This window comes from Archocentrus centrarchus, chromosome 19, assembly GCF_007364275.1.
Source record: "Archocentrus centrarchus isolate MPI-CPG fArcCen1 chromosome 19, fArcCen1, whole genome shotgun sequence".
Taxonomy (NCBI): domain Eukaryota; kingdom Metazoa; phylum Chordata; class Actinopteri; order Cichliformes; family Cichlidae; genus Archocentrus; species Archocentrus centrarchus.
This window is the reverse complement of record NC_044364.1, coordinates 7,553,336-7,574,296: the sequence shown is the minus strand read 5'-3', so window position 1 is coordinate 7,574,296 and position 20,961 is coordinate 7,553,336. Positions and strand designations below refer to the sequence as shown.

The window sequence follows — 20,961 nt, the reverse complement described above, 5'->3', positions numbered from 1 at the left end:
AGCATCCGCCCCTCTAATTGGCCAACTAAGTTTAGCCTACGAAGATCTTCAAAACTCATTGGTTCAACGGGCGGAAGGTTTTGTGGGAACATTTGGGTGTAGTTTTTCTCCTGTTGTGTAAGGGTGTGTAGCGCAAGTGTAGAAGCAGTTTGGAAACTACATTTCCCAAAAAAAAAATAGAAGAATTTACGACGATGTCAAGCGCCGAAGGTCACACGCGTGTTTTTGAACACAAGAGCTGCTAAACGATGAGCAAGAAGTGAACAGTTGATAAATGCCGAAAAAATAAGACTTGATGCTAATAGGAAAATACGTACTCGTGTAATGCTACATCTTGTTAAATGAGGAAGTGTCAGACACAGGTAGCCCGCGAGCCTGTTTTCTTCTCAGTCAGATTTACTTAAAAACATCATCACATCTGCACCTACTTTCCGCTATGCTTAGATGTATTGTTAGGCTTCAGAGTCATTTTGGAAATGCTCTTTCTCTCAGTAAAGTGTGCCCAAGAAATCAGCACTACAAATGCGCTGTGAGGTACTCCGCAGCTGCAGCAGGTAAGAGAAATAACCACTGTGAATTTAACCTCTGTCTTCTGCAGAGCATTTGTGTCATTTAACCCTGCTGTGGCGTTTTTTGTTTTTTTTTTTTTCTGTTCACCAGAGAGAAAGAGATTTTATCAAGATGTCAGCATATCTCAAGGGGAAGGTATGTGTCATGTTTTCATTAGTCATCCGGTCAAGTATAGTATTGTAGTAGTAGTGTTTCTATCTTCATGCTTGTTATTCTTTAATTTAATGGTATTATTAAAAAAAAAAAACATTTTATGTAGGTGGTTTATATGAAATAAACCTAGACCGAAGGAAACTGAAAACACCAGGAGGGAAGCTGTTCACGGTGCCAAATGAAGCCCTGGCCATCGGTGTTGCAACTGAGTGGGATGCTCAAAGGGACACACTCAAGTTCTACACTATGCATTTGGTAGGGTATACCTATTTTATGATATATAATCATATTCAGAGAAAAGGAAAATTTGGCTCTTCTTCTTTGTGAGAAGGCTTATATGAGTTGGTAGCTCATGTGCATTAAAAGCATTGTGTCTCAGCTTTTCCAACAGCTTGCAGGACGTTACACAAAACTCTTGGGATTACTTTAGTTGCCAACTACTAATTAAACATTGAACTTACAAAAATATTAATGTTGTAAACTCCTCCTTTTAGACTACACTTTGCAACACAGCTCTGGACAATCCCACCCAACGCAGCAAAGAACAAATGATCACTGCTGCTCTAAAGTTTCTGGAGACTGACACTATCTGGTATGCTGCACATTTACTTCTTTTTTTTTTTTTTACTTATTTAATATTTTTTTAAATAAAGTCAAAGTACATACAGTATATAAACTCATCTCCATACAAATGCATATACATCTACATAGTCCATATGTCTTATTAAAACCCATGCACATTCACAATTATAGGTATTTAATACTTATTTGATTTTAAATTTATACAGTACAGTATATAACAGGAATGAAAATGCAAATTTTTTTATTTTATGTTATTAATATCCAATAACACATTTACTGTAATACCAATTTTCACCTTGACTCAAAGTGTTCCTTCTATGCTCATATATTTAATTCTGGTCTTCCTGCAACTATCCTTTTGCAGAGTCCAGTGATACTTGAAGAGCAGTTTGAGTTGCTCTACAGTTAACTGTTGTTTCTTTAAATATGTGCACTTTCCTGGTCATAATAATAGTGTTATTAAAGGATTATCCTTCCACACTGTTGAATATCACTGTTGAATTTAAAGCATTTTCCTCATAGGAGCCACTCGTTTATTGATTTGTGAATAAATCAGTGCTTTAATGCCTGCAAAAGAGACAGACACACAATATAGACATCTTCCTGGTCATTTCCTGAGATGTCCATATTTTCCTTTGTTGCTTAAATATGGTTAGCTCCAGCTGATTGGAGTTACTGTGGCTTTAACATTGTAGTAATTTCTGTTTTGTGTAGTTACAGAGTAGATGAGCCCCATGGTTTAGTCGAGCTGCAGAAGAATGAGTGGGACCCTGTTCTGCAGTGGATTGAAAAAAGGTAACAGCTTTAGCTGTGGTTGTATATGCTGCAGTTTTTGAAGGTGAAATATTTTCCTGCTTGATTCCAGCTGCTTATAGCAGTTCGGGGACTCCTTTGTTTTCCTGTTAACAATAATTAAGTGTAAAAGGCCTCCTCTGGTATTCAGAGCGATTTACAGCTTTTGAGGTGTGAAGATATTCATGTTATTTCTAATTTACTCACCCAAGGGTCAATAATGTGACATTGAAGTGTGAACTGTGCTCAGTCCAGAAACTGTCCACCACTGTAAACATGACATGAAAGCTTTACTAGCACCTGGAAAAGCACACATGCTAAACTCTTCGTATGCAATCTCTGATGCCAGAAAAAAGCTGGCAGCAGGAGATCCTTGGACCCAGGGTGATGCCCAAGTTGGATTTTCCACCGGCCCCAACCAAACAGCCAAAGCCCAACTTTCTCTTGGAATTGTACTTTTCTACCCGTACTCATTCCTCATTCGAGTTGTCACCACACTATTTTTCTGTGCCCTATGGGCAGTTTTCATCATCCTAATGCTTAAATAAGGTGAAAGAAGATGTGTATGTGTTTTCTAATTGGTCAGATTAATGATTGTTTAATGCTGTGCTTCTTGAGAGCTTAAAGATCACAGCCATTAAATGTTGTTTTTTAGTCTTGTGCTGCGTATACTGAGATTTCTTCTCTTCTAAGAAGAAAAGTATGCATGGGAATCTGATACCCTCTCTGAATCCTTTAAATATAGTACCAGTCAAAAGTTTGGACAAACTTTTGACTGGTACTTTATATTATGTAACCTAGAAGAAATCCCCAGCTTCTTAGGTAGGTTGGTACTTTCAGCTGCTGCCTTATTTCCAAAGGAAATTGATTTGGTGCATATTTTACATCGGATGCTCTTCCTGACACAGTGCTTCCATTTGTCCAGTCTTGGGACTGGCACTAGGAGTGCCATTGTAATGTGCACTTTTTCACAGTGTAACCGTCAAGCACTCTACTTCTTGCTCCTAATGGATTGAACAATATTCAGGTCAAATCATGTAGCAAAGTTGTTAACTTAAAATTCTTGATGTTGAGAAATCTTGCATGCACAAAATGGTAAAGAAAGAATATCGCTTTGTGCCACTTGTATCTGATTAGATGATGCTGATCATGGTATTGGTCATGATCGTGGTGGTAGTGGTGCTGTTGGCTCACTCACATTAAGGAGGTGTGGCTGGAGCTTTCAACTTGCTGATACTTATTCATGCTTTTTATGGTCATGGTTACTACTTATAATCCTCTTGAACTCAAGCACTTTAATTTGGTGTGAACAAGATTAATTTGTTCTGGATATGACTGTTTTAAAAGCTCCTTAGTTTGTGCAATACGCCAACCTGTGATACAAAAACCTATCACAAAAACCTACTTCACACATTTCAATAACCTGCCAAGTGTGAAAGCTCATGAGACGGATGAGCTCCTACATCATTGACATTTTCATTTGGAAACAGTTGTAAGCTTACCTCAATTTTTATTTTTCCACAACTTCATTGCAGATATGATGTCAATATCGGCTCCTCATCCAGTATTTTGGGTCCTGACATTCCAGAGGCAACCAAAGACACATTACGACAGCATCTCAATTCTTACAACTTCTGGTCTCTGACAGGTAAAACATCCCTATCCTTGACAGTCAGCTCCTCTTTTGACCTTATATCAGATGGGATGTCCCTGTATCTGTTGCCCTTCACTTACTGGTAACTGCAAATAGTACAGTCGATAATGAGGAGCGGAAATCCTTTTTCAAATGGAAATGGTGCGATGTTTAATCCCACAGTTTGGGTGATGTGTAATTTAATTGACTGGAAACATTCCAATGCCACGTTTTACATTAGTGTTGTTGTTCCTGTGCAGGACTTGAATATGTGATCACCCAGCTGAAGTCTATTGTGTTGGCGCTGGGCATGATTGACAGACATCTGAGCGTGGAGCAGGCTGTGTTGCTCTCCAGACTGGAAGAGGAATACCAGGTAGAAAATTGCAGAGTAGCCACAACATTTGACATTATATTTTTTTATATTACTTCCCCATAGAAGAGGATTCTTGCCTTTTTCAGTCTATTTATGTACTGACTCAGTGTGCAGTGCTTGCTTGTTTGTTTCTTGTTTGCTTTGCAAATGTCTGAAGCTCTTCCAGCCAACAATCTTAAGCTATTCTCTCTATAATCCTTTTAACGCGTTCTCTTTTTGTCTTTGTCTTCACAGATTCGACGCTGGGGTAACGTGGAGTGGGCCCATGACTACGACATGTATGAGCTGAGGGCACGGACTGCTGCTGGTGCCCTTTTTGTTCACCTCTCCTCTGAGAGTTCAACGGTCAAACATAAACTTCTGCAGGACTGAAAAGGATTAGGAGCGCCTACTGAGAACGTCTCTACCACCACTATTATACACATCTCTGTATCCATACAAAGACCACATATTCTGTTTGTTCTGTTTAGCAGTGACAGCTGCTCTGTCAGTGATCTGTTATACAGTCATCGCACTCCAGTAAAAAATGCTGGCTCTCCTTTTTGCAGTGTTTACGTGTAGCAGCTGCCAAGCGTGACACCCTTCAGAGTTTCCAGTTGGTTCTAAATCACCCGTGACATTTTGGACAGCGATGCATTGCCTCAAAAGAATAGTGACAGTTTTGATTGTCTTTCTGATGGTGGAGTGATAATTCCATATTTGGTTTTTCTGTGAGCAAAAAGCTCACTACAGCAAAGCAGATGTGCTCATCCTAACTGTATACTTTTAAGTCTATACTAACTGCACTATATAGCAGCAATAATGTGAAAAACATGAACTTCATTAAATTCTGAATTCAGATTACATTTGTGTCATTATTTAATTCCAATGAAGGAGTAGAACCATCTCAAGGAGGATCAGAAGAAATGGACAGCATGTGAGTTAAATATGAGTGTCACAGCAATGGGTCTGAATACTTATGACCATGTGATATTTTAGTTTTTCCTTTTTAATAAATCTGCAAAAAATTCTACATTTCTGTTTTTTTTCTGTCAAGATGGGGTGCTGAGTGTACATACATGAGAAATAAAATGAACTTTTTTGATTTTAGCAATTGGCTGCAATGAAACAAAGTTTAAAGGGGTCTGAATACTTTCCGTACCCACTGTATGTACAGAGACGGCCTGTTATCAGTAATATCGTCTCTACAAAGAGCAGGATTTGTCGTTTTTACGGTTGACATACATTAAAGTGGTAAAGGATTGGAATCATGTTTGTGAGTGCAGTTTTTATTTACCAAAGGTTTGGTTTCATGGAAAGCAAAACTCAAGCAGGTTAAAACATTTTGACAGATGTCATATTTGTCTGATCTATTATAAACTTTATGTAGTGTTTTTCTTATAGTTACAAAATAACAAAACTTCACACAAAAAAAAAAAAAAAAAATATATATATATATATATATATATATATGAAAAAATACCAGAAATGGGGAAAAAAACATAAAAAATGTATATAAAAAAATTATAATTCTATGTCTGCCTTAGCTAATACGACATTGAATGTTTCATAAGACATCAGTTGCAACCTTTGGTTCCCTTTATTTACAATCGCCTGAATCTCATAATGGGTGTTCTTGCTGTCCAATCACGCTGAGGGTTTGGATTTTTTCGACCAATGACGTTGATGCGTTTGCGGGACTTGCTGGATGTTTCCTCATGTATCATCGTTATCAACCCATGGACTGACTTGTTTGTTGTCGAGCAAGATGGAGTTCCTTTTGGGAAATCCTTACAGCACCCCTGTGGGACATTGCATTGGTACGTTACTAATTATTAAGGAGACGACATCACGGTATATACATCATATGTATATACCTTAGAAAGGTGTCTATTTTATGTAACAGTCATTTACGGGTTTGCTATCTTTAGCATGCTAACGTCCCTGAATGAGTTTCTCTACAGCTGGAAAGCCAGCGTTAGCCGCCTAGCTAACTATTAGTTACGGCAACATCTGCTGTCACCGTGCAAGCTTTCCCGTTATCAAACTAAATGTGTGCTTTATGCCATCGTTTGTTTGGCACAAACCGTTAACAAACACAATTACTTCTATTTCAAATAATGACAAACAGCTAAGTTAGCTACCAGTTAGCTAGCCACAAGTCATCGTCATTAAATTGGTGCGCTGTTTTTAAGACGTTATTAAGGCGATTTTCTTAAGTAAGTGCATGTGTGTTTCAGAGAGAGCCACTGATGGTTCCCTACAAAGTGAAGACTGGACTCTCAACATGGAAATATGTGACATCATCAATGAAACAGAGGATGGGTGAGTGTACTGAGAAAATCAATGAATAACCACATGACGTGTTGATTAAACGCACACTGCACTGGTTTAACTTTACCATCCGTGCACCTGTGCTTTTTATATTATGGAGGGCCGCAAACATGATCAAGTAGAATTACCTTTCCCTTTTTTTCCTTTATCTGAGTCATAATAAGTGAGGCAGACTAGCACTGACTGTATGAGGTAGATTTATGCGAGGCCTCATCTTATCTCTTTGCTCCATTAACCTTGTACTGAATGTTTAAAACTGGTGTGTGAAGTCCAAGACTTGTTTGATCAGTGGGTTGTAAACCAGATTAGGTGGATCTGGCCTAGCAAAGTGTACTGTAATAACAGGTCTTGTCTTTTGTCCATGATGAATGCATTGGGTGTAACACACCCACTGATCTAAGGCTGGTGTGCACTGTTAGAAATAGAGACAGAAAGTTAATCATTTACTTTTTAGAGCAGACCAGCCACAGTGGCAAATAATTATTGACACATGCTTCTCATATTTAGCTTTCTAACATTTGCTACAGTGTCTGGCATCTGGTCAGTGTCTTTGAAAATGCCATGTAAAGCTTATCTGTAATTTTTTTTTCTTCATAGGCCATTTAAAAGCGATAGCCAGGCATACTATAATGTTCTATTCTTGTGTGCTTAATGTGTGCTTTGACTTGTGTCTATTGCAGGCCAAAGGATGCCATTAGAGCAATGAAGAAAAGACTAAATGGGAATAGGAACTATAGGGAAGTGATGCTGGCTTTAACAGTAAGTTCACATGAGCAGGAGAAGGGCAGCTAAACTATTTATATATGTTACAAAGGTAAACATTATATAAGTTTTCCTCATTTAGCAAGTAAATGAATAATTCACAGGTGTGGGTTTTTTCTGTTACATAAATGCAGTCTTCATGCCTTTATATATCAGTGTTAACTTGTTTGTATAATGTAATTTACATTCATAGTTTGCAGTCCAACACATTATGTTCATTCCATATCTCAGTTACAAAACTTTAAACCTTTCTATAAGAGGAGCGGGTTCACTGATGGCGTCTTTGCATCTGTCAGGTCCTGGAGACGTGTGTGAAGAACTGCGGCCATCGTTTCCATGCTTTAGTGACTAGCAGGGACTTCGTTGATGGCGTGCTTGTTAAAATTATCTCTCCCAAGAACAACCCACCTACCATTGTTCAAGATAAAGTACTCGCCCTGATTCAGGTAAGATAATGGTAAAATTGAATGCACCAAGTTTGTACCCTCTTGTGTCTCTTTTTTTTTTTTTAAATGGCAATATGCATCAGCCAGTCACAAATTGTGATGCCTCAGACTTGAACAGCAGCGCTCTGCAGCTCTGCACACAGGAGGAGAGAGAAGAAAAACAAATGGAGACATCACTGAGTTTATTTCCCCTGTTCTTGCATGATGAGAAAGTAACGCATATATATGGGAGATGACCAAATTATGTTTAACTGTATTTAAATATTGCAGTTTAATTAGTGGACCTAGTAGAGGCCCAACAAGTCATGAGATTTGCCTTAGCTGTTCTATATTTATAGAAAATGAAAATGTATGTAGAAGAAACCCTGAAAAGAAAACAAAATAAATGAAAAAGTATCGGTCAAATTGTATCACAGGGCCCAAAATTTCACAAACCATGCATTGCTAATTTATTTTTTTTCTGCAACGATGTACATCAATGTGAGGGAAAGAAAAATTTGTGATTGAGTTTGTGAGAGAGAAAGTTTATGGAGTAGGTGTTTACGGCAAGTGTGGCTGTTCAGGTGGTCTTTCATCCCCAGGCATAGTCTCAGGTAAGGCACACTGTCTCCAGGGCTTCAGCCAGTAGCAGCTCTAGTTACCTCTCACAGCTCAGATAACCCAGCAAGGTTCACGTGGGTTGCTCTTATTTCCATCAGGGATGCTATGTGACCACAGCTTACAGCATGGATCCACGAGGAACATACAGTAGTTGTGAGGGAGAAGCTAGCAGCCAATTTTTTTTTTTTTCTTGTTTATTTAGTAGTCAGAGAAACGTGTTTATGGCATGAAGGTCAGCTGGGGAAGATGTGTGGGCATATTTATGGTGCAACACTACCTTAAATCAACAGCTGCAGTATTGTTGACATTTTCATTAGTAAGAGAGTTAAAACCCAGTTGGGCAACAGGCTGTGATTGTGTTGGTGCACCTCCCTAATAACCTGTCTCATCTCTCAAGGATTGTGTTTACTCTGGAGCTGGTAAAAGTTAGCATGTGTGCACATTTCATAACCCTTACAAGTTTAAAGTCAAAGTTGAAATTCTAGCTGAACTCCTACCAGCTTTATGATCATTTTGGTAACCTGCATATATTTTGTCTTGTATTCAAGCTGTTGTAATGGCTCAAGCCCAGACTACCCTCTGCTAAGAGAGAAGCCAAAAGCTTTGTGGTTTGCTGACTGAATGTATTCAGGGCAGATGAACAAATATCAGAGAACAGGCTCCTTTTACTATTCTCACATCACTTGCTTTGTTTGCTGTGTCAGCCCTCCCTTTAACCCATTGTTTTTATTTTTTGTTTTTTCAGTCCGTCTCCCTCATTTCTTTTAACCCTTTTTACTCTGCTTTGTTCAGGCATGGGCTGACGCATTCAGAAGCAGTCCTGACCTTACGGGTGTGGTTCAAATTTATGAGGAGCTAAAGAGAAAAGGCATCGAGTTCCCAACATCGGACCTGGAGACCCTGTCACCTATACACACACCTCAGCGTGTAGGAGACCTCATACTTGGCAGCCTAGTTGGCTGAATGTCCTTTGCAACAACCAAGCACAGTATAATTACCTTCCCAGGTAATATGTTACTGATATATGTATTATCACCTTCTCTATCATTTCTAGTCAGCCACTGCTCCAGAAGGCGACTCCACCCTACACAAGTACAGCAGCACTACTCAGCCCGCACAACACTCTGTCCCACCAGCCTACACCACCTCTCAAGTCCCGAACATTCATGCCTCTGGATCCATTAATCCTACACCCGAACAGGTACAGTTATACTCCCATAACCACTCTAAAAGAGAAAACTTCTTCTAGGTATGTATTTACCTTGCAACCACCTTTCTACAAAGCAATGAAACTACACTAGAAATTGTACGGAACTAGTAATTGAGGAGTTGAGATGCAAAAGCTGCTAAACACCACCTCTGTCAAAAATTAGATAACAAAACTTATGGAATCCTTTCCATACATACTATATGCCAGTCAAATAGTTTTGCGTCATAACCCACTAAATACCGATCTCTGCCTAGTCTGAATTATCTATGTGTTGTCAAAAGCCTCTAAACACCACTTCCCATTGCCGGCCCAATTCGTCTACATCCCTAGAGCCAATCAGAACGCAAGATTGGATCATGTGGCTTCAAGTATTTTCAGCTCTGCAGTGCACTGAGGAACCAGCTTTTGTGGTGTTCAGATTGTAGACACAGCTGTAGGTGAGTCTAGCTTTGTTTTGTGTATAGAAAAAAATGTTTAGCAATCAAACCGGACTGTCTAGAGGAAGTGAAAGTCGTAACACGGTTTCTGTAGGTGAACCTGTGGAAGGATGCCGAGCATACTTGTCAGCCTGCGCAGGGCTTCTGTCTCCATCTCCCCTCTCTGTCTCTCCCCTGTCTACCCCTTATGTGGGTGGCGCCGGTCGCAGCCCCTCGTTGTCACGACCCCCATCCTATCTACTATTCTGCTATTGTTGAAATAAATGAGCTGTCATTTTGTGCCGTTGCGATTGTACTGTGTGAAGCTATATAGAATTTTAGTCTCATATTTGGGCCTTTTGCCTTCATTCATGCTGGGCAGAGGACGGACTGACTAGAATGATCACATGTTGTATCTGAAAATGTATGGCGTATAAGTATGGATGAACCTGTCCACCCCCTTAATCCCCAGAAATGGTGAATTTCTAATTTATTCTGTTCTTTCATAATTTTCAATGTTTCCAGTTCCATCAAAGGAGATTTTGCCGCTCTTAACTATGTCCATGTGGGAGAAGTTGATTTAGAGGTTTTTGCGAAAAAAAAGAACCTCTGGATTTAGCCATTTTTGCCAAAAACAAAATATTTGTTAAAAAGTAGGGAAAAGACTGTATTTACATTTTTGGGGAGAAAAAAAAGCAATTTGTTCTCTAAATAATAAGTTCATCATTGCCTGTAAAATGAAATGTCTTTAACACAGGAGACTAAATAAAAAATACTCTTAAAAGAAAAGTGTCCAGGTGGATTTAGACGGTTTTGCATTTGAACTCAATTATTGTCTGGTCATAGTAGAAAAATACACTTTCACTCTTTACTTTGTACCATTTATTTTGACTGAATTTATTATTTAATTAATTACACGCCTTCTCAAGTGTATAATGTGTGGTCAGAAAGTTCTGGGAATTGGCCCATTTTTTTAAAAAAAACTTAAGTAATTTTCATCTCCAGTTTTCAAGCTCATCTTCTTGTGCACCTCCAGACTGGTTTCAGTGCAGCTGCTATATATAGATTGCTTCCTGGAAGCCCCATTCTGTTCCCTTGTATTTATGCTTCTGCTGGTCATGGAAGATCTCCTCCAGTGTGTCAGAAGGGTAATCTTTAAGGTTGATTGTCAAGCCACACGGAGGCAGATCTGATGATTGATGAGTCACGATTGTGTGTATCCAAAGACACGCTTGCACTTTCAATGCACTGCGTATCAGCACGTGCTGCAAGTATGTTCCCCATCACTGCTGTTTAGTACTGTTTAGACTGTTTCCACTGAAGGCCAGGACATTACAGCAGAATGCATTGATAGGCTCACCCTACGCAAGAAATTCCAAGTGCACAATCTAGCAAATGTCAGAAAACAAGCCTGCGTGCTGCCTTTTGACCTTGTAAAATGTGGAGTCTTCAAATGAAAACTGCTGGATCATAACCAGAGCTCTTATTGCCAGCAGTGATCCTTCTTACAAAATTGAGGTCTGATTGAAACAGAGGTTGATGTTTTCAAAATCCAAGAGTGCACAGTGCAAGTGCAGTGCTGAAAGCAGTCCAAATGTGCACAAAGAGATGATCTTGAAGGGGAGATGCCTTGTGCTTTGTTTCCCAGACTGATTGGTTGGTTGGTTTCTTCATTGCCACAATATGCCACACATGTATTTTAAATCGGTTTATAATTTAGTTGAGATATGCTTTACTTCTTGTTGTCGTTGTTTAGCACCCAATTTATTGTTAGGAAACTAATTTTTTTTAGATGAACTTGCATTTTTATCAGATTTGCCGGCTACGCAGTGAGTTGGACGTTGTTCGTGGAAACACTAAGGTGATGTCAGAGATGTTGACCGAAATGGTTCCAGGACAGGAGGATGCTTCAGACTATGAGTTACTACAGGCAAGAGAGCACACATTTTTTTTTGTGTGTGTGTGTGTGTTTACTCATTTCAGATTGAGACCCCTGTGCATATATATGTGTTTTTGTAAGTGTTTGCACTGTGTCCCTTTGGTTTGCGTAGGAGCTGAACAGGACTTGTAGAGCTATGCAGCAGAGAATAGTGGAGCTCATCTCCTGTGTTTCTAATGAGGCTGTAACAGAGGAGCTGCTGCATGTCAATGATGACCTCAACAACATTTTCCTCCGCTATGAAAGGTTAGAAAACACAGACAAGAACATATTGTGCAAATGCAGGTGCAAACATGTCTTTGGGTGGAAGAAAGTGCATGCAGCCAAACTCGTCTACCCTGGCAGCACGGTGTGTTTGCACAGAATGGATTTGGTAAGCTACAGACTTTTGGTTCATTCCTTTCATGTCATCCATTTCTTGCTTTCAGGTATGAGAGGTTCAGGTCTGGAAGGTCCTCAGCTCAGAGTGTCAACAATGGGGTGAGTCAGTGTATACTGGGATTGCATCATACTTAAAATTCCTGGATTTCCTCTCTCAATCTATTGAGCTAATTCACACAGCTTATTTTCCGCATTCTCGGACATCCACACCTTTCAGTGTCTGCAGTGTGGATGTGGCTTTACAGTGGCTTTCATGTGCTGTCTTTATATGTCAAAACCTGTCAGCTGTTTATCAGATGTACATGCCTAATTAAATGGAAACCCAACAAAGACATAAGTGTGTTTGGTTTTGCCATGAAATGCAGAGAAACCATTTTATGTAATTTATATTTAGTTTGAATTTTTTGTTCTTTTTTGAGATGTCAAATTGCCTTTCTACAATTTAATTTCTGTCCAGTAGGGGAAACATAGACTGCAGAAAATGCAAATTGAATGCATTGCTTTTGTACTGGAACTGGGCTGCTTGTATTTCTTCATTACTCTGCAAAATATCTAACATTGGTGTGTCGTCATGATTTAAAGCTTGCATGTGTGAATAAATTATTTACTGAGGTACAGTACTGCCTTACAGTGTTTCAAAAAAGAAACAATCTGCATTTAGATGGGAAGCAAATTTATTTTCTCCTGCTCTCTTTACTTACTATGCTGTACATCGCACGACTGGGAACTGCTTACAGTAGAAGGTGTAATAATCACAAATATTTTGGTCAATATTAACATGATTATTCATTGAGTTTAGAGATGTCCATTTATGCAACCAAAAAAAATTCAGAACATGTCAGTGTAGATGAGTGAACATTATAAATGAACTGAATTAAACAGGGAGTGAATTTGGGCTTTAAAGGAGGGCCATGAACAGCTGTAAAAGGTGCATTGTTGGGTGAAAAAGTGCATCACGATAATTGTTTAAACTTGATTAATGTCTTAATAATCGTTGGAGGCCAAGTAATTAAAATAAATAATGAATAATAATTGCCCACTCTAGTGGAAGGCTTTCCTGTTTGGTTCCCTTCGTGACTTTCCTGTTGATATTTGGATTCAGATTAGTTTTCTTGAGATCTTGGATTTCTCAAGATGATATGACATGAAAACTCCTATTGTAGAGTCCTTTCACATTTCCTGGATTCAGAACGGGATCCTGATTGACTCCAAACTTTCATTACCCCCAAGCTTGGCCAAACCCACCCTCTAGTACAATTTCCTTGCAAATCCATATATAGGGTTTTTGTTGTTGTTGTTGTTGTTGTTGTTGTTGTTGTTATAATAGGCAAGTAAAAAAAATGATAAGAGCAATCTTGTGATAGAGCATTATCACCACTGGGTTTCAAATTGTTTAGGCGTGCTATATCTTCCATAGCTATCATGCCATTACAGTGTGTCCTTAAACAGGCATGTTAATGGTATTCACTGTGTCTTACTTTCTGTTCTTTTCTGTTCTTCTGTTACTGTGGCTAGCTGAAACAGGCAAGTATGAAAACATTGTCATCCTCCCTAAATGATCAGTGTCACCCAACTGTGACTGAAACATGACTAAAGAACACGGGCCCAGCATTCAGCAGTACCTTTTTAACCCATATGGCATGTTTTCGATCTGCAGCCCCCAACAGTCAGTGATATGTCAAACCCGGAGGCAGGCTGACAGTGACATAAGCTTAGGATGGCACCAAAATGAATGTATGCCCTAGAATCACTGTCATGTTGGCTTTGCATTGTCTCGAACCGTCAGGGTTTGAGATTTGCAAATTGGTCTTAAAGGAACAAGTCTCCTGGAGTCCAAAGAGTCAATCTACCCTCCTCCCTCCCTGCTGTACTTCTGCCTTCTTAAGGGGGTTATTTTCCTTTATTTTATCTTTTGTTTTAAATGGATAAGCAACAATTAGGGAATTCCTTCCTCACAGTACATTTATACTTAATGGCCTGGTTGGCAGTTTTCTATATGAAGTGCAGTTGAAATGTAACTGTTTCTCTAAAATAAAAGTATTCTTACACCCCCCTTAAGAAACCGTTGTCCAGAAATTGAGTTGATTTGCTGCTTCCCTGAGTCACAGACATTTTTCATGCTCTCCTGAAGCTAACCAGTATGTCTTTCAAGAGTATGCTCACTCTTGTTTTGCAGCACACCTTCATTTTGTTTATATTTATTCTGTAAATGATGTTTCTTTTTCTCTCTTTTCAGTTATAATCAAAAAACTAGATCCTGAATAACCCTGCCATTTATAGTCTCCCACAAAGGATTTCTTTTGCTCCTTATGTGCCAAAAAACTTTTAAATCTTTTGCTTTTACATGAACTGAAGCCGTATTGTGTCTCATCATTCCCCATTCATCAGGTCCTCAGTGAGGCTACCGAGGACAACCTGATAGATCTCGGCCCAGGCTCCCCTGCTGTGGTCAGTAATATGCCGAACGCAGCCCCAACCAGCTTGCCTCCGACTATTACAGCCTCTGCAGGAAGGCCCTCCTCCCCAGCTACCCTGGCCTCTCGCTTGGCTGGTCTCGGTATGCATGACTACCTCAAAAGAATCAAAATTCACATTTTTATGCTACAAATGTTCATTAGTTACTATTTCATTATATATTCAAAAACAGAACTGTTTAGCAGGTGTTGCTGAATTCATGTCAGTTGGTGTTACAGTTTTTGACAACTTCCAAGTTGGTGATTGTCAGTTTGTTTAGCTTGTGGGGCTGGAAGTAAAAGTCTGGATTTGTTACAGTTACTGTTCTTCCTCAAATAACTGCTGGTAGCCAACAAAGTCTTGGATCTTTTGCAATGAACAACAAACAAATACAGGGCAGCCTCCAATTACAGGTCAGATAAATTATTTTACTGTAGTGCCCTAATGTGGCGTGCTGGAAGTTCCAGAGCTGCAGTAGCAAAGCTTATGGAGGATGTTGTACAGAGGTGTAGTTATGAGTTATTTTTTTTATTTTTTGTACTCTATTTAAATTCATGTTAGATTAGTGAAGCTGTGACACCATAGGTGCAGTGGGTACCATCCTAGTGTTGGCTCAGATAGGTGTGCAGAGAGTGATGCTCACAAAACAACCATCAAAACTTGATTTTACTTTGACAAAGTTAAAATAACTAAAATTATCTTAATGTACCATGTAACCCGAGTTCACTGTTGACTGTTATTTTCCTGTACCTGCTGCTGCTGTGGGCTGCTGTCAGTGCCGACACTTAGTCATGTGGGTGGAGGAATGTCAGTGGATGCGTCACTGCTGATTCCACAAACTCTTTGCCCGGCTTTTACAGTGTCCCAATAAAATAGGCTCAGAGCTGTTAATTTCTCCTGTAGCACAAAGGGATCTCTGTGGTGTGAAGCAGTGGCACATGTATACACAAAATCGGTAATCAGTTTGATGTGAGACTGTCAAAATTTAAACAACTTAGTGCAAGAGATGATGTTAGTTTTCTGTTGTTGGATCCAAATTATACTTAAAATTCAGCTCAGTGGAAACAGCCTTTTTTCTTAATCTAAATAATGGACTTATTTTTCAACCTTTAACAATTTAGGTATTTAGGTTTGTCCACTCATCCTGCTAAGATTTTTTTTAAAAATTCTTTTTTCTGCCCCCTGTGGTACAGTCTTCCATGTGTATTTGATGGTTTTATGCCCACTACAGTCTGATCCGCTTCTGTGCAGTTTTTTAGCTTGATATTAAAGGGGTTTTTTTGTGTCTCCTCCAGACATGGGTGCAGACAGTGTGAGCAGTACCTTGAGCTCCCTGTCCAGCTGTAAGCCTCCAACTGGCCAGGACGACTTTGATGTGTTTGCTCAAACCAGAACTGGAACCATGTCTGAGCCGCAGAACACGTAAGAGTCCTACAGAGCAGTCCAATGAGGAGTGGGAAATTTAGTTTGGTATTGGACCTTCCTCTCATTTTTTGGGGGAGGGTGGAGAGAGAAAGCAGCTGGTGATAACATTCCCTTGTATATATCTTGTCTCAGTACTGCATCAGAAAACACCCACGCCGCTGGAGGCCTTCCTCCCACTCTGGATGTTCTACAGCCAGCTGCAGGAGGGGTGAGTATCAGTGATGATTTGGGCTGTCATTTTTAGCCAGTGTTTTCATAGCCTTGCAGAACATTCTGAGACTTAATGTTTGTGCTTGTGCGCTTTCTGACCAGTCATTCTGAGGCTGACATGCTCTCACATGCTTGTACGGGTGCTGCTAGATGCTACTAACCCCTTGAACAAACTGAGAAATGTAGTTTTTGTCTCTGTTTATTTACATCTTACAGTTTAATGGGAATGGTTTGAATACTGGGGCTGCGTATCATCTCAACTACAGTTTGTTTTTTGTTTGTTTGTTTTTTTTTTAACATGGTGGGTGGGGAGTTAGATCTTGTCCTTCATGCAGTACTAACCAGAGTTGTAAGTTGTTTGCGGCTTTATCGTTTGCCAAGATGGAAAGAAAACACTATGCTAGCTGTATTACCTGCTGTGACACGGTTCGTCAATTGGGATTGTTTGTTTGGAATGAAGATACAACATTTCTGAGTTGTTTTTTTGTTTTGTTTGTTTGTTTGTTTTTTTAAGCTTGTGATTTTAGTTAATTTTTGGCTGCAGTCTGCACCGTTGCTTTGCTTTATTCAACCTCACCAGCATGGCGCTACCTTTCCAGCTTCACCCGTGTATGGATTTCTTTTTGTGTGACCGTGCACTCTGCCTCAAAGCTTAATCTCAAACACTGATTTCTTTTTATTCATTTCTTTTTCTTACAACTTGATTAAGTTGCATTTGAGTAACCACTGAGTTCATTTGAGTCATTTTCTGTTGTGTTTGGGGTGGGATTTTATTTCTGTTTTTTTTTTCTGGCCACCTGTGGTGGTCTCCATGCTGCCCCATAGGGTGCCGGAGGCCAGTCCTCTGTCATGGATGACATAGAGGAGTGGCTATGTACTGATGTGGTGAGCCCATCATATTTATTTTAATTTATGCTTGCTTCTCTTTACTTTTTCACTCTGTTGTATCCCTTTATTTTATATAGATTTTTTTTTTTTTTTTTTTAAGCCTGAAAATAACATATTTACACTATGGTACTTTTCCAACTAATCAATCACATTTGAAAACTTACTAACAGTGTGTTGTGGGGGCCGACTGACATAATTATGCGAGAATGTGACAAAATGGCATGAGGTCTTGAATGCAGATATGTAAAATACCTTTTTTTTTTTTTTTTTTTTGGTTTGTTTTTAGTTAAAAGGGGACCTATAAAGCTCCTTCTCCAGCTTTGTGGCTACCACTTGAGTAGCTTTGTCCTAGTTACAATCACACAATCCTTATTTATCTTGCACTTGCTTATAGATATCCCCTCAGTACATCTACTGTGCTATACAGACCATTTTACCTCCTCACTGTTTAGCGCCACCCTGACAGCTCTCTTTCTTCTGATTGGTTTCCTGTCAGCTGGCTCCACCTCCTCCGCCTGCCAGTGTGGAGGTTCAGAAAAACAAACCTTACAAACACAATCCATTCATGTTTAATGTACATACTGCAGGCCAGTACCTTCTTCACCTGACTGACTGATCCACTAGAGACTTTTTTTTTTTTTTTTTTAATCTAAGTGAGTTTGTGTCCCAGAATGAATAATAATGCATTACAAGACTCAACTGCTTATTTTGAACAAATTTGTGCTTATGTTGCACAAATTTATGAGTGTGTGTGTGCGTTGAGTGACAACATTAACTGTTTTGGTTGGGGAACAACCAGAATGCATAATATCTTCTAATATTAACTTTTGGTCAGTGGTAATGGCAGGTAAGTGGCTCCTTGTTGTGAGTAAAGAAGTATTCTCTGGTTTTGTTTAAATTAGTGGTTTTGAGCACATGCAAAGAATCATAATTTGGTTTTCGGTTTGTGCTGGTTTGCAGTGGTTTGCAGTGGGTAATGTTTGTCACAGTCAACTCACAGGTGTGACATTGCTTTTTATTTTATTTTCCAACAGAAAGGAGATGAAGGTGAGGAAGGAGTCACAAGTGAAGGTATGGCAACATAATTGTTCTTACATGTTTCCAGCTGTCTCCAGCTACAGTTTGACCACTTTTCTGTTCTCTTCTTTTTCTTCTTTTGCTCTCTTACCCTGACTTAATGCATCCAGAGTTTGACAAGTTCCTTGAGGAGAGAGCCAAAGCTGCTGAGAGGGCCCCCAGCCTACCGTCGCCCCCAAGTGGTAACCCAGGTGCAGTGCAGGGAACCCCTAGCCGCAAAAAGCCAGAGAGATCGGAGGACACTTTGTTTGCTGCGTAGACCTCCCAGCTTTGATCTCTGATCCCCAGCCTTAGATCCGACCAGCTGAGCAGCATCACCTTAGGAGAGACCGAGCTGACACTGAAACACATCCACCTCTGTTATGATTGATTGCAACACTACTCAGTCACACTACAGGAAATTGCACATAAAATCAGTAACAATTACATTAAGGCTCTCCGTTAATTTAAGGGAAAAGAAAATGTCCTATTTTGTTATGCCAAAAGATGATGGATCCCACTTTATGACCAGTGTTAGAGATGGCGAGGCAGCGGGCTTTCCCCTCCTTCTTTTGGTATAAATAATCTCCTTCAGCCTGTTGTGGACTGCAGAGCTTCATGTTGCAGCTAATCCTGAAGAGTTTTGTAAAACAAACAAACAAAATAAAAAAGAGTCCTTGTCACAGGTAGGGAGTCCGATTCCTATCCAGTCCCTCAAATTGAGACAAATTTTTACTGTTAAAGAAACCCCTGCAGAAACATTATGGATGTTATTGCAGAGTATTTCCCTTATATGCAGAAGCACTGATCATACCTACGAGGCTCTAGTTTTGGTGTTTGTATCAGTCCCTTTGCAAGTCTGTCTTAAGTTGAATTGTATATCTGTAAATGACAAATGTCAGGTTTATTAGTTGTGTGTATATTTAAGCTTACATATTTATGTAAGAGATGGTAATTTAATGTAGATTTTTGAAAAGGATATATGTTCCCCTTGCTTTGACAGTAGGGATGTACCTCACTGGGCTGAGATTTTGCAAGAAAAGGGAAAAAAATATATACATGTGGTTATTTACAAAAGCTAAAAGAGATGAGGGTTAAGAAGGGATTTCGGTTTTTGTGATTGTCGTTGCGCACCGTACCAACATACGTGTAGTCTTACCTGCCTTCTCATTCCCGGTGACAAACGTACGTGCAGTTATTTGATGATTTGCTGGTCACAACAGATTTATTGAGATTATTTTGTTGACATTTATTAGCCTGAAGCTGCTATAGTTTGGTAAACTATGTGGTTTAATTTTCATTTATGCTGAACATGGTGTGTTGGAGTTGGAAGGGAATGGGTTTTTGAACGAGTGCTGTCCGTGGTGCATGCGTTCAGGAGTTTTTACTCACTGATCGTAGGTTTTAACTCCGTTTTGGGGAAGACTGTGCTGTATGTCTGTTTTTAACTTCGAGCTCAGAGGGCCAAGCTTGCGATTTCATTTGGGTATTGAAGGAAAAATTCCATATAACTGGCTTCTTGCGTTTCATTGACTTAAAATCTACAGCTTTTTCTTTTTAATTGCAGGGATGTCATTAAAAACAGAAGCAGTTTGCACATTATTTTTGTGCATTTCTCCTTTATTTCTTCACGCTGACATCTTTAAAGGCCTGACCTTTCAACATGATTTGTTTTCAGAAATGAGCTCGCTGCAGACATAGTGCTGCAAATGAGACATTTTGCTCTTGACAATAATAAATGCAACATTTTACACAATTGTAACAAGTGTGCACTTTGACGGCCGCGTTACCTTTCAACATGTACTGTAAATCAGCTAAATCTTTAACTAATGTAATTAATGACGCAGATAAATAATTTATTCAGCACTTTTTTTTTTTTGTTTGTTTCTTCAAATCAGTATTTTAAATAACTTTATTGTGGAAAAATCCAAATGGGAAATAAGCTGTGTTTAATGGATGGGGTGAGAAATGGTTTATGTTTTAGTGTCTTTTTGGCTTCTGTTTATGTAGTTAAGATTTTTCTTTTTATACACTGCTGCTGGCTAATGTATTTAATTTGTCGTGGTTGGGGTTATTTGGTATGTGGGTATTTTTGTTGGTTGAAAGAGGCCGATAGTAAACACGTGGAGGTGGATTATATGGGCAGTTCATCGCTGGTCTGTAGCTGTTAAAGAATTACACTACTTCTCTCATTTTATCTCATGAAGGACACATATTTGAATAGACCTTTATGGACTGACCAGCACATGAAGAAAAAAAAAAAAAGACACAAATAGTATGGACACTTTTGGCAAAGCGTCATCATTGCACATTTTGAAAGGGAAGCTTCCTTTCTCCTTCCTTTTTTCTGTTTTAGTGTTACACGTGTGTGTGTGTGTGTGTGTGTGTGTGTGTGTGTGTGTGTGTGTGAGTGTTGTGTGTAAGCTGTTCTGTAATGCTGAAATATTTGATCCTTTTTTTTTGTTTGTTTTTTAATTAAAATAAGAATAACACTGAAACATGTTATTTTCCTGTTTGGTACCTGGTTTCTCTCAGTGTGAGCTCTGTCAGTGATTTGTAACTGAACCTCAGCTACTGATAACATTGCCAGAGCGTTGTGTCAGACCTGTTTTGCAGAACAATGTGTTTCTTTGTCACTGGAATAAATGAAAAGAGATGCTGATAACGGAGGCTGTGCTGTATGACTGCTAATTTTCCTGAGTTGCCTCGTTTCTCTTTGTGTTGTTTGACTTATGCATGAGCTCTAATAAAACAT

At 39.2% G+C, this 20,961-nt stretch overlaps 2 protein-coding genes across 5 annotated transcripts; both read left to right on the top strand.

Annotated features, from left to right (window-relative positions):
* Window positions 1-76: 76 nt before the first annotated feature.
* On the top strand, window positions 77-5,055 carry atpaf2 (ATP synthase mitochondrial F1 complex assembly factor 2). Its single transcript, XM_030755149.1, has 8 exons — window positions 77-554; window positions 661-705; window positions 830-978; window positions 1,218-1,315; window positions 2,020-2,100; window positions 3,633-3,745; window positions 3,991-4,106; window positions 4,341-5,055. Exons 1-8 carry the CDS (start codon window positions 437-439, stop codon window positions 4,476-4,478), a joined length of 858 nt encoding a protein of 285 aa, XP_030611009.1. The 5' UTR covers window positions 77-436; the 3' UTR covers window positions 4,479-5,055.
* A 717-nt stretch (window positions 5,056-5,772) lies between these two features.
* Window positions 5,773-20,471, top strand: tom1l2b (target of myb1 like 2 membrane trafficking protein b). 4 transcript variants are annotated; one of them, XM_030754460.1, is made up of 16 exons: window positions 5,773-5,905; window positions 6,326-6,410; window positions 7,100-7,178; window positions 7,478-7,627; window positions 9,020-9,154; window positions 9,282-9,428; window positions 11,667-11,783; window positions 11,905-12,038; window positions 12,221-12,272; window positions 13,689-13,697; window positions 14,562-14,730; window positions 15,923-16,049; window positions 16,185-16,260; window positions 17,088-17,147; window positions 18,185-18,221; window positions 18,338-20,471. In XM_030754460.1, exons 1-16 carry the CDS (start codon window positions 5,794-5,796, stop codon window positions 18,484-18,486), a joined length of 1,638 nt encoding a protein of 545 aa, XP_030610320.1. In that variant the 5' UTR covers window positions 5,773-5,793; the 3' UTR covers window positions 18,487-20,471. The 4 variants fall into 4 exon arrangements, with proteins under 4 accessions (XP_030610320.1, XP_030610321.1, XP_030610322.1 ...); XM_030754461.1 differs by lacking the exon at window positions 13,689-13,697; XM_030754462.1 differs by lacking the exon at window positions 17,088-17,147.
* Window positions 20,472-20,961: the final 490 nt, after the last annotated feature.

Bases quoted from the DNA above. Each gene is read 5' to 3' on its own strand.
- atpaf2 (XM_030755149.1), top strand. From the start codon at position 437: ATGCTTAGATGTATTGTTAGGCTTCAGAGTCATTTTGGAAATGCTCTT. The intron at 555-660 runs GTAAGAGAAATA...TCTGTTCACCAG, and splicing joins GTACTCCGCAGCTGCAGCAG to AGAGAAAGAGATTTTATCAA. The intron at 4,107-4,340 runs GTAGAAAATTGC...TTGTCTTCACAG, and splicing joins GACTGGAAGAGGAATACCAG to ATTCGACGCTGGGGTAACGT.
- tom1l2b (XM_030754460.1), top strand. From the start codon at position 5,794: ATGTTTCCTCATGTATCATCGTTATCAACCCATGGACTGACTTGTTTG. The intron at 7,628-9,019 runs GTAAGATAATGG...TGCTTTGTTCAG, and splicing joins AAGTACTCGCCCTGATTCAG to GCATGGGCTGACGCATTCAG. The intron at 11,784-11,904 runs GCAAGAGAGCAC...TGGTTTGCGTAG, and splicing joins CAGACTATGAGTTACTACAG to GAGCTGAACAGGACTTGTAG.